The sequence below is a fragment of the Aythya marila genome (assembly GCF_965140915.1).
Source record: "Aythya marila genome assembly, chromosome: 5".
NCBI classification, from domain to species: domain Eukaryota; kingdom Metazoa; phylum Chordata; class Aves; order Anseriformes; family Anatidae; genus Aythya; species Aythya marila.
Genome location: NC_139046.1, coordinates 21,192,118 through 21,205,627, shown reverse-complemented (window position 1 = coordinate 21,205,627; position 13,510 = coordinate 21,192,118). Strand labels below are relative to the sequence as shown.

Here is a 13,510-nt window from a genome sequence, read left to right as displayed (position 1 = left end):
ATACAGATCATACACTTCATACTAAAATAAGAGCATATGTATCTAATCTGTTTACACTTGTGCTGCCTGGATTTCAGAAATCTGAAAAGAATCTACTTGATATTCAACTTGCATGAATGCAGTTGACTAAAGATGTCAAGCAGTAGAAAGGTTCTTATGTGATCATTACGGGAGAGCATTTAAACCATTTACTGTATCTCAGTTGCAAAGAAGTCAGGGAACCTGTCAGTGTTTCTGATGTGTCTCTGGATGTTCTTGTACTGCTTGATTTAATCAAGATGAGTATTCAAGTGGGTCAGAAAATTCTCAGTGGTATTTGGTATGCAAAAGAATACCTACTGCAATTAATTTTGAGGTTTCAGTGCTACAAACTTAGAAACAAAGTAGCTAAGGTATTCTCTGTAAGGTGACTTTCCCTCATTTGCTTTAGTGCTCAGCTTTTTTAATCTTTTAGTTTGTATTTGCTCCTCAGTCCTGTGGTGTCTGCCTCTGGGTCATGCACTCCTGTATCCTGTAGCTAACTACCTAAATTGTCACAAAGTACTCAGTATTTCATCAACAGAGCATCATTACACACCTGATTGTTTGTACTTATTTTATCCAGATAGCTTTGAATAAAATCCCTATTCAGTGCTAACAGGCATTGTTATTTATTGTTGCTGTCTAGATTTTTTTTTTTGCTTCAAATTTCTTCCTTTAGACTATTGATGCATATGTAATGGAAACAGGATTAATTGTAACACCAAAGCCTGTGGTGATGTACATCAGATCAAAGTTCTGAAATAGTCAATGGATGAATATGATTTTGCTCCTAATTAAAACAATTAGTTTTCCATGCTGCTTTGCAATGAAAATTTAATGTGTGAGCTCTTGTATCAATTTAGTTTCATTATGCCAATGTATTTGCCATGCTAGAGCAGAAGTTGAGTCATTATTTCCATTTTAAGATCCTATTTTACAACTGCAAAATTAGTATTGTACTCTTCAGGGGGTTATAAATTGACTATAAAAAATCATTTGGGGTGGAAATTTGGTATATATGGTTTCAACAACATATATCTTGGTGAAAAAGAAAATATAATTTTGGAATACAATGCATTTGTAGATGGATTAGAGTTATGAGTGTAGAAAAAAAAAAATTAACTTAAACACACATTGTGACTTGCAACCCAATTTCCAAAATGTTTTTAAAAATATACCCCCCAAAAAAACACACAATTTTTTTTTCTGTCATTGATGCTTCATATTCTATCCTTTATTCAGAAGGGATAGGCGGGGATGGTAGTGGGGGAAGAGAAGGTAAATGCTCTGAATTTTGTATGAATTCTTCTTCTGTTATAGTTTTGTGTGAATGCTTCTGTTATACTCTTGTCAGCTTAAAAGCACCTTTTTTTTCTTTTTTTTTTTTTTAATTCTAGTTGATGTATGTATTTAAAAATAGCATTACAACTGTAACGCAGAATGGTTGATAAAACTTCCATCACGTGGATTTGTAAAGTTTTTTAAAAGCTGAGGCATAAAACAGTGGCTTGTCTCAATCTTTTATGGAAGAAGGTGTCGGAGGCCATTGTATTTGCTAGAATTAATTCGTATTTTTTCCATACCATATTTTATTAGTAGAAAATTGTAATTAGAGTTTAAGATTTCTTTTAAACTGACCATCCCTTCAGTTCCTCATCAGGCCCTGAATTTAGGTGGTATTTCAACAAGAATATAAAGAATATAGGCAAAGGTTTTTTAAAGTTAATTTGTTCTTAACTTACCTTACTGATTCTTAAAACACTTCTGTATAATAGGAACCAAATTTGGAACTAAGCCACAGTTTAAGAACTTAAATTAATATGAAATGATAATACTTGAATGTTTCCAGTATAAGTAATTTGAAATAAACTTGTAATACCACCACCTCCAACAGCCAGAGCCATTCCTTTACCATGTGTCAAACAGACACAGAATGATTAATTGCTCAGAAGGTGGACAGTGAGAATGCATGGCTTGCTTCATGCATTTCTGAGGTGGGAAGTAAACCTACAATATTTCCCTGTGGTCTCTTATCTTTTAATAGCAATGGATGATTATTAATACGGCAGATGGCAACATTTTTCCTGGACCACTTGTCATGCCCTTCCACTTCCCCAAACCCAAGCTCTCCATCACTTCACCCATTAACAAACATCTTGCTTCTATAAACGTGCCCTTCCCTTCTCTACACTGTTGATGCTGCCCTGGGTGGTAGCTGCCTTTCTGCAGTTGCAGGGGAGGGCACACTGAGGCAGACAGGTGAGCAGCTGCAGGGCTCAGAAGTGGGTGGCACTTGTGTGTTACTCTCTGGGGCCAACGTCCTCTGCGTCCTGGGCAGCTGATGCCCACACTGTCAGAAGTCTGAAAAGCCAGCAGCTGAGGCGTGCTTCAACTGCTTGAGAGTTTCATGTGCTTCACGTGGTCTGATTTGGTTAGCTTTTTTCAAAGTCACAGATAAAAATCTCTCTAATTTCCAAATTCAGGAATAGCTTGTGACATAGGTGAATTTAAATTGCTCTCAGATGCCAAATTTATCCCTTCTGCTTGCAACAAATCCATTCCTTCCTTGAGCTCCTGCAAATAATGACTTATTAAGCCTTGTTATGCTATGTCACCACAGTGGTAATCTTTACTTCAGTGAAACCCAAACTCAACAGATGTTTCCTGTATGCATGCATTAAATTATCTGTTCTTGCTCTTGATGTTCTATGGAAGTTAGTGATTCATTAGATTGTTTTAAGGAGCTGTTGCTGTATGGAAATTTTTCTGCTTCTCTTGCTATTTATACCAACATTATTCTGTAGAATACTTCACGTCTGACCCCATTCATATTCCATAGTTACAGTATACATAGTCTTTCTTTGTAACAGCCCTGAAATTCTTCAGCAAACATCCGCTGCCCATAAAGAAAATCAGCAATTCAGAGTCGTTGGCAGCCTCTCCCTAAGGAAAGGGTCTGACATGGGCAGGCAGCCCACATCCCAGTAACTTCATATACAGTAAAGCTGTCTCAGCCATGAAGACTTAAATTAATGGTATTACTTTACAAGATTTTAAATACGTATTTTATTGTAATTCAATTTCCTGTGCCTCTTTTGTTCTGTTATAGGTGGGGAAGCAAACCCAGAGAGAACTGCCTCAATATAGCACAGATTGTCATTGGGAGAGCTAGGAATGAGACTCAAGTTTCTTTAAAATAATTTATTTAATTTTTATTGCTTTAAGGAAAAACAACCCCAAACTGCCATGCTAATACTTTCTGTAATGCTCTAAGTATTTTTCTTTACAGGTGACAGTTACAACTATTGGCTATGGGGATAAAGTGCCTCAGACCTGGATTGGAAAGACCATTGCATCTTGTTTTTCAGTGTTTGCAATTTCGTTTTTTGCACTACCTGCGGTAGGTTATTTTGTGCTTTTGCTGGCAATTTTCTGTTGACCCACTATTCGTCAGAGGAAACTTTCTGTTATTGATCCTTTAAACTTCAGAAGCTAAAAAGTTTCTTTGGGTAGTTTAAAAAAAAAAAAAAAAGAGGGGGTACATAAATATGCAGTTTTTATTACATACAATGCTAGTTTTTTTTTTATACATTTGAGAAGGGGATGTTTAAACCAAAACACTTTTTCTGCCTATCCAAGAAGTGCAAAGGAAGTATTTCTCATGCTACATATTTCTGGACTCAGTGATTTAGTGATGTTTTGGCTTCTTATAGCATTCACTCATAGTTTACTCAACTGATTAAGTCCAAGGTGAACTGTGAGGTTCTCATACACACCCTTCCTCTGGCAAAGCTGCAGAAAAGGTGTCACTGGCAGAGGCAACAGTAAGCAGTCAGGGACAGTTACGTTGGCAGCTGATGCAGTTTGCCAAGTTAACATCTGTCTGTAGCCAGAATCTCATTTTCAAAAGTGATTTAGGGTTGAGATTTCAAGGGTTTTGGCTCTTTGTTTGCACTGAAGATAGCTTCCCAAGTACTCCCTAACAAGAAACAAGGCACCTGAGTATTAAGAGTAAATTCAAAATCAGTGAAACATGGGCTGTGATTTGAAAGCCCCAAAATGTTCAGTGCAAAGAGTAGCTAAGGGTATTGTTTTCACAAATTTAGCGATACTTGTGAGTTGTTCTGTTAAAATGTTTGTGTGACCTGAATCATGCTGTCAGAAATTTTGTGCAAGCTTGTGTGAAAGGGATGAGGAAGTCTAGATCTATACAGAATGCTCCCTACTGTCAAAATCTTGCTAGCTTCATTTTCAGCAACCTTCAGTAAACTTCAGTGACACAGTTTTGCCAGCATAGTATAGCTATAGCAGGGAAGTGATGGGGACAGAATGGATATAAATAATACTTTTATGCCAGCACCTCCACAAAAACTCTTCATGACATGCAAGAGCAGCTATTAAAACTCCAATTGCTTTTTAAAATTAGCCACTCTGTAAAAGCTGTAGTGCTTTTGAGTGTAAATTTTTAGACTCTCCAACATCAGTTAGCCATTGAAAGTATATTCTTTCTTCCCTCCTCACTCTGACCTTTCATGTTTGTTCCTTGTTTAGAGGGGAGATTTAGTAAATGAAATGATCTGCAAGAAAAATGCCAAAGCTGCTTTTTTTTTGGATTAGTGTTTTTTTTTCTCAGACTTGAATGCCAGCAAAGATGTTCTATAAATACTTGTACAGCAGCCTCACCTTCACAGCACTGCTTTTATGTTTACCTGTCAGTTTTTCCTAACTGTAGAAATAAAAGAACACCCTCCACCTTTATCACTGTGATTCTATTACTGAGTTAAGCTATTTCTCTGAGTTGGCCCTAAGGGGAAATGTAGATTTTGAAGCTCTAGTGGTAAATAGTTGATACGTAGTAGCTATTGCATACATCTTACTCCCATTTTAAGCAGACGAGCAGGCTAAGATCACAGACAGAAGTAATTGTGGCTAAACAAAACTGTTTTGGGTTCATGGTCCTGCAACGATTCTGCATTTTCCAAATAAATGATGTTTGATCATTGTTAACTCTTTGATCTTTGCTCAATGATTGTAATAGGAAGGGTCTTTCCTGTTTCTTTCAAAATACCAGATGATTAATACATTTCTTAGAGGTTGAGCCAAGATCACTGGCTGCCCTGACACTTTGACTACCATATGTAGAAAATGAATTATGATTTTTTGAGTAGGTGTAGTCGTGTAAGTTGATTTATAGAAGATGTGTTCTTATCGTTGTGTTACTAAAGCCTTTGTTAAATATGTCTGTAGCTATGCACACGACTATATAAATGACTTGCTCTATATGTAATTATGGACTTAAGTTACATTACATTTGGAAGTTGTTTTGGTTGTACACCATTCAGTGTCATTAGTCCATGCCCCTTGTCGTGAGAATTGACTAGATGGCCTCTTGCTGAACTCACCACAATCCTGACTGTGTTGTAATGGTCCTTTTCCTCTTCCTCGTCCTCCCGTCCCTGCATGGGTTAACATATGGAAATAGGAATTGTCATGCTACAGTTTAAAAAGCATTATTTCTCATAAAAATGAAGTTAAGCACATAAGGTTAATATTTTTCCCTGCTCTGTCGTTCCCTTGCACAAGCATTTATGAGACTTCTGGAGGGTATGAAATATCATTTCTGCTTGCTTTTTAGTGTTTGAGCCCAGTAGACTTAAATAGGCTTTGGATCAGGGCACAACAGCATTCATAGTTTGTTTCAACAAGTAATACTAACTGAGTCTAAAAACTTAACAGTATTAAGTCATTTCCTCTAAGTAATTAGTTGGGTTTTATGATGCTGAATGGGAGTTTATTAATACAACATAATTTGGCAAGCTTATGTGTGCTTTCTTTTCCTCCTTTACAAAAAATAAAAAAAAATAAGAAATCCGTGTTTTCTTTCTTACCACAGGGAATTCTTGGTTCAGGCTTTGCCCTAAAGGTACAGCAGAAACAAAGACAGAAGCATTTCAACCGTCAAATTCCAGCTGCTGCCTCTCTCATACAGGTACCGAGTTCTTGCATTTTGCATACTATCATTTCTCTCCATTTGTAATTTCCTCAAAATTTTGCAGTATTTTTGGGCCTAATTCACATTAAAAAAAAAAAAAAAAGTATAGGAGTTGCAGATGCAAGTCTCTTAAACAGATTTGGAAATCCCACCTGTAATGTAAACCAATGAGCAAAAACTTCATTCCCAAATCAATGCCAATTCTTTTCTTCAGCTCTTTAAAATGAAAACTGAAGGCTATCCTGTGGTTATTGGATAATTTACCTGTGGAAAATATTATGAAATGCTATGCTTGCAATAGTGAAAAACAGAGAAGAAGCTTCATGTGAAATTGTATTTACAATGAGCAATTTATTTTTTTAAAAACACAAATGTCAAATATGCTTCGTTTTCCTTGGTACAAATACGTGTACATTCTTAAAAATCTCAGTTTTAGGAGAATTAAGTCAGCATCTTAAATAGGAACCATCTTGTCTGCAATTTTCAGTGCCATTGTAAGTGACTGGCAAACATGGAGATTCTGCAAAATCAGTCTTTCCATGTTGGATAACAAACAGGCAGAAAAAAATTGATCCTCTCAGTTAAAAGTATGGTTACAGATCTGTGTCGGTAAGGTCAAGGAGATTTTATCCTTTATTTCAGCAGAGCCAGCATTTCACTCTGGAGATGTATTAATATTGTTTCATTGCAGGTTTTTTTCCAACTTTTCTCCATCATTCATTTTCTGCACTTAGCTTTAGAATTGCAGGATGAAATTTAAAAAAAAAAAAAAAAAAAAAAAAAAAAGATGTACACCTATGTACACCTAAGCCATATCATTTTTGCGTTCTCATATGACTTATTTCTCCAGCTTCATGAGTGAATGTGGATTTCCAGGTCAGGCTCTTTATAGAAACAGTAGCTAACTGTAAAGTTTATGCTTGAAACTAAACAGTCCCAGAGTTAATATGAAAAGGGTTTAAATTTAAGGCTCTGGTAATAGCCAGAGATTAGCCAAAAGTCTTCATACTCAGTGTGTTTCATTTGGATTGCATGGTCAGAAAAAGGTATGGCTTTGCAAAGAATGGGTTTTTAGTGTTCCCATCAATCCTTTTAGGAAATCAACCCCAAAATACCAGCAAGTTTGAGATTGCATCTCTAGAATACCATGCTTGGCTCAGTCTGAAATATTGAGGAGTGAAGGGTAGACAATGAGTTGCTGATTACCTGTTATTAATAAGTGACAATTGCAATTTACTAGTGGTTGTGGAGCTCTAGAAGCCCATTTGAATAAGTACTCTACAACTAATTCACAAAAGGATTATTTTTAAACCAAGAAGATTATGAAATGGGTACAAGACGAGGCAACAGCTGAAATTAGTAATGGTTTTTCCTGTATTCTTTCTTGTTTTCTTTTAGAGGCCAATTGTTCTTATTAACCATGAATTACATGGTGATTGTTTAATCCTTTATTTTCCACCTGCTGTCTGATTTTTCTTTATCATTCTGCATTGCTTTGTTTCTTTCATCTTGTGTTTTCTGCCCTTTCCCACTTCAGATTTTGTATGTGTACATGTAAATCCATAGGTATGTGTGCTTTTCTGTATTGTGGAAGTGAGGATCTAAAATTTGAATGTAGAGGCTAATTATAAATAATCCTTGATCACATAGTTACATTTTAAGAGAGAATGCAGCAGTGTTTGGTCTAGTTTCCTATCCCTGCTTTTCTTTCTTTTTGTTTTTGAACATAGTACTTTAATCACTAGTTGCCGGGGGAGGTAAAGGATCGCTTTTGATTTTGGGCTCCTGTTTAACTGTTAGTGCTGTACCATCATGTGCTCTCCCACAATCATTTCTTTGTAATAATATAGCCCTACTGACCATATCACAATTGCTTTTTTTCCTGACAACACTCTTGTGGAGGTATGGGGGAATGATTTTTGGTTTTTGAGTGGGGGCCTGAAACATGGGATACAATAGGCAAAATGCTGAAAGTCATTTAGGGAAACTGTGGAGGAACAAGAAATTCAACCCCAGTCCTTTGAGCCCAGTCTAGAATTCTATTTTATTATTTGCTGCTAATGCAAATGAAAGTTGCACTTCAAAAGATTGATCTTGTTTTCTGCTTTGCCCAGTTCAGACTTGGTGGTTTCTGTTTACTGAATAAGAATTCTGAACCATGCTGAGTTAATATTTCCATGGGGGAAATCCAAGAACACTTGTAAATAAAAAATGTCTTATGTGCTGACTTGGAAGTATAGGTAGCTACAACTCCAATCACATTAATTGTTCTGTTGCTTACAACTTTTGCCCTAGACTGCGTGGAGATGCTATGCAGCAGAAAACCCAGACTCTTCTACATGGAAAATATACATTCGAAAACCTGCCAGAAATTATCATTTGCTGTCACCCAGTCCAAAACCGAAGAAATCTGTGATGGTATCAGTAACTAACATTTCTTTTTATAGTAGTTTCAATTTTTTAAATTGGATTTAATTTGTTTTATGTTCTAGAGGCTCCTTGTAGTGTTTATTTTACAGAGTATTACTGGGTTTCAAAGTTTCAATTACAAATCAGTTTGGGGATTTTCAGTAACTATAAGTTTAAACTATAGCTTAATTTGCTTCACTTCCTAAGGGTGACTTTTTAATGAATTTGGAAAAGAACAATAATGTACTTAGGCATATCAATCAATAACTCAGTGTTATTTGGAAAAGTATAAGCAAAGGAGGAAAAGAAAACGAGTATTTCCAAACTGGTTAAAAAACAAAAGTCAAGAACAAAAAACACAGCCCTGATGCTTCTGTAAGCTATTGATTTTATGGCTCTTCAAACTTCTGTGGTGAAGACATCTTGTGCCTACGTGTGGCAGTATCTTCATATCCACCAATTCCATAACTGAAGATTTTTTGTTGCTGTTATAATATAGAAAGAACATTTTTTTTGCCAGAATCTTTATCGAATACTTCATCCTCTCTATTGGAATAGTAAGGCAGGGTAGTTGTGCACTGGAAAGGAGAGGATGTTTTACAAAAATTTCTCTTAGTATCCCAGATCAATCTGAGTTCTGTAGCATTATAGCCATTTGCTCTCTGCTGAAGGTATGATTTATTGTGTCCATTAAATGGTGAAGATATTCTAGAGTAGTTTGATTTATATAAACTGTTGCAGAGCTAGCAGATTTTTTACTTCAGGCAAGGGATTTGCTAATGATGATGTGTGGAATTCTAGCAATTAGACAATTTTGGGAAATGGGGTGCACTCTTGAAGAGAAATGCACAGTATAGCATAATGAAAGTATTATTGGTCAGGTACTCTTTTAGCTCGTTATAGCTCATTAAGAGCTTCATTATTATTAAAGGCAATGAAGATCCTACTAAATGTGGCTTGGTTTGGTAATTTAATATATGTTTATTTTTTAGGTTAAAAAGAAAAAATTTAAGTTAGACAAGGACAATGGGCCTTCTTCTCCAGATAAGATGCTAACTGTTCCACACATCACTTATGACCATGTGTCTGATGACAGGAAACCTGATTTCAGTTTTGATACATATGAAAATTCTGGTAAGAAATTCTGTTATAAAATGCCAGTTAACTGTGTTGGCAATTTACACATAGGCAGTCTTTAATATGTAAGAGAGAAAGGACAGAACTAGTTGTTGTCCTTATTTCTGAAGAAAGAATACTTTGCTTTTTGACTTTGCTGGCTTGTCTGGTTAAGTTTCAACTGTTCCTTTAATGAATGTGTACTCAATTATAGACAAACTAAAATTTTGTCATTTCTGTCTGCCAGAAGAGCTACCATCTCTGAGGCTGGTGTTTACAATGCACAGTTTTTAATTTTATTGAAGCTATTAGCTGTTAGCTTTTCCACGTGAAATTTACCCAGGACATGTTACTATTGTGCTTGTACCTCAACCAAAAAGGACTGACATGTCTTGGCCACTCTTAGCATAGTCTGCTATGTGAAACCATCATGTGCTCTTGCCATCTGCTCAGTGGAGTAGGCTGTGAATCAAATTTTGAAAGCAGACATACTTTAAATAAATGTAGATCCATCTGTATTAACTGTCACTGTACAAATAGGTACAGTGCAAGGAAAAAAGAAGGACCATATTTGATAGTCACCTTATTGATGCATTAGTTACAGATGCCTTAGTTATAATGAACTTCCAAAATAACTCTGAGTTTACACTGCTTGTTTTTGGTTGGTTTTTTTGTTTGTATGTTTTTACAAATGCATTTTTACTAGAAGCTTTTATGTATGCCAGTTGTGTTTATTTGTGCTTGCCATTTCTGGCAACAAAAAATAGTGATTTTTTTATTGATTATAGATGCCTTAAGCACTTTTCTCCTAAAGAAAAAAAAAAATTGGCAGACTGGATTAAATTTAATGACCATTAAAATAAGATTAAAATGTGGGCTGGCACCAGGCATATTTTAATTCAGGCAAAAAGTCTCACTTTCCATGTACTCTGTGGCACATTTCTTTAACATTTCTTGTTCTGCGACATCCATGCTTTTCCAGTCTTTCTTGGCTTCTGTTAAGGAATGATTGCAATTTGCATCTGGCAATAGAAATGACCTAACTGTTAGAATGTGGGCAAATAGTAAGTTTACCCTGTGTATCAGGCTTTGAGTACAGATATTTATCTTCAGCACAATCCAGTGAATAATGCTTCAGATGCATTGATTTGCCAAGTCCTACCTTTTATCTCTGAGTTTCTAAAGGACAATGTGATTTGCAGGCAGCCTACTACTGCCACTTCAAAAATCAGCTCTATAGCTTTCATTAAAAGGATTTTCTCTAATTTCTTCTGACACTTACCTTTTTCTTTTTTTATCTGTGTTCTGCTCTCTCTAAACTGTTACAAGTATACAGGACAAACAGGAATGTTAAAATTGCTTGGTAAGTTGAGGAAAATTTTATTTCTGGCATGCCAGCTTATGACAATGTAACATTTTTTGCAGTGCTTTTTATGTGTGTCTAGTGCCATATAGTTTCTAAGAAATCTTTTGCAGCCAAGGAGATCTAGACAGACCCAAGCTTTACATTCTCACACTATAATTGCAATCGCACATACAGTTCCAGGGTAAAGAGAAAAGTGAGCACTCAAAATATTTGTTTATGAGTAGGTTATCACTTGTTGTTTCTTCATAATTGAGAAAAATTGCTAGTGTATGTATAGTTGATAGCAAAAGATAATATAAACTTAATATAAGCTATAATTCATCTAGTAATTAAGTTATATGCTCAGATAACTGAGAAATAATTTCTAAACAAATAGATTGGGATGGGAGAAAAATGTTCAGACTTGACCTCCAAAATTGTGCACTCTGAAGTAGGTGCATCTGTTCCTGTAAAAATGCTCTGTAGATATTCATGAACAGATGGGGACCCATAAATTAAATAATTTATTTTACTGTTTGTCTGGATTCTGTGATCACTTAAGCAGTCATGTAGTCTTGTGATGTTTCTAATGTGCTTGTTTAGGCACTTTTAACAATTGAGCGTTCCCCAAAGACTCTAGGATTTGAACTAGGTCTAAGCAAAAAAACCCTGTGATTTAGTGAGAGTGCTGCAAGCCACCTGTAAATTTTCTTCACTGCATCCACTGGAGACAGTAGAGGTTCCTTTTCATTAATCAAGTGTAAGGATCCTCAGACTTGGACTTAAACACCTGAAAATACAGGGTTCTGTTTCTCATTTGAACCCACGTGGAACATAGCTGTAATTAAGGTGGTAAAAGAGCACAAACAAAACTTAATCTGCCTGACCCCCCCCTGGCCAGTCCTTAGTTTGCTCGTTTTCCCGCTTCCACTTTTCTCCTGTGTTCCAAGGGGTGCATCCCCACTGGGGGTGAGCATGGTAGAACAAGCTCAGGAGAGGAGCAAGAGCCATGAAGCCACCTGTTATACATAAAACAAGAAACTTCTTCATCTTGGGGAAACATCAGAAGAGCTTTGCCAGCCACCATAGTTTCAATTTGCTAGCCAGGCAGAGTAAACTCAGTGGACCTGAGAGTTCACCTAACACTGTTCTGGTAGGGATTCAAAGAAATAGAGAAGAAAGTGCGTATTTGTACTTAGTGTGAATAAAATTATAAACCTCCTTTCTCCTGGCATCATCAGTTTAGTAAGGACTGAAGAGCACGCCTAATGCTGACAGAACACTTGCAAAAATGAGGATTGGGTGTTTTTTCTGATTTTTCTGATTTTTTTTCACTCCAACACATTTATATTTTGAGTTCTTTGTGTTGCATAAGATAAAGTCAACACTTCTGAAGAATATTACTCTGTCCCAGTGTATGAATACACAGGCATTTTTTCAATTAAATAGTTACTAAAATGACAAGGCTATTTAAAAGAACTAAATGTAGTGTTATGTTTTCCTGAGTCTTTCTCAGCATTGACTAATCTTGTTTGCCTGAAACTTTTCCCCAAGAAATTCAGCTTGAGGCAGGCACTTGGCTTAAATGGTTGAACCTGGCAATTATAAGTGCTTTTTATGGGATGTCGGGTAATTTCTACCATCAGTAGCAGACTGAAGTCTGGCCAGGAGCTACCTACACTGTGGACAGTATGAACCAGACCAAGAGGGGTCCATACAAGGTTGTACACTTTGGAAAGGGAAACACTCCAGGGAGCTGTGAAGTCAGGAAGGAGGAGGCAAACATGAGTTTACTTTTCTTCAAAACAGGACTGGCATGTAGGAAGGAATATATTGCAACAACATGGTGAAGAATGTTTTAAGAGGCGCAATGCCTCCCCTAGTGGTGATTTAATATTCTGCTACTATGTAATAGGTAGTGGAAGAGTTTCCCAGAAACTCTCTTTACCAGTACTTTTTTAAAGATGTCAATACATACTGTATTTTAGGTATGTCTGCATCTCCTCAGCTGCCTGTCTGGAACTTTTTTCTATTTTTTTTTTTTTTTTTCTCCTTCTCCTATCTCTGTTTTATGTGTATCTTTACTATGACTCAGATTGTCAGCGTTCCTGGCCATCCTTTTCCACAGACCAGCAATCTTCCAGCGCTCCTTCTTCTCCAGGTAAAGCTGATAATATTTCATTGCTCCATCACCTTTGTTAATTACTAAATCCTTCCAATGCTCTGTCTGGAATTGCCTGTCGTGACACAGAAAATTATAGTGCTGGTTTTTAAAGAAAGCATTAGGCATCTCAGTAGAATTTTGAATTTGGAAAGTTTTTCAGGTTGTAAACTGCAAATGTTTAATAATGATTAAAAAAAAATATCTGCAGAACAGGGTTATTTTTCTAAGTGCATTAATTAAAATTCAGGTTTTCCATGAAAAATGCTGTAAAGTGTTCTAAATTTTTGACCGTCTTTGCAAAAGGGGAAGTGTAAAGTACTTTGTATTGTTAGCTAAATACTCCACTACTGGAAAAGCACCTCTATACATTTCATATTGTATCCAAAATTGTTGTGTTGGTAATACAGAAACCTCGTCACTGATTTCTTATTATTGTGGTTATAATAAATGATAAAAAAAAAAA

General features: G+C 36.1%; 1 protein-coding gene across 5 annotated transcripts in view; it reads left to right on the top strand.

Annotated features, from left to right (window-relative positions):
* Positions 1-13,510, top strand: part of KCNQ1 (potassium voltage-gated channel subfamily Q member 1) — a 343,661-nt gene that overhangs the window by 92,466 nt on the left and 237,685 nt on the right. For 3 of the 5 annotated variants that reach the window (XR_014317582.1, XM_082761236.1, XM_082761239.1), the window contains 6 exons: positions 3,311-3,421; positions 5,915-6,010; positions 8,309-8,431; positions 9,415-9,556; positions 10,875-10,901; positions 12,979-13,044. Coding sequence is in view for 4 of the 5 variants with exons in the window: in XM_082761236.1 (XP_082617362.1) it covers positions 3,311-3,421; positions 5,915-6,010; positions 8,309-8,431; positions 9,415-9,556; positions 10,875-10,901; positions 12,979-13,044 (565 nt within the window). In the remaining variant the exon portion in view is untranslated. The remainder of the gene's footprint in view (positions 1-3,310; positions 3,422-5,914; positions 6,011-8,308; positions 8,432-9,414; positions 9,557-10,874; positions 10,902-12,978; positions 13,045-13,510) is intronic. The other 2 variants (XM_082761237.1, XM_082761238.1) reach the window with 2 other exon arrangements.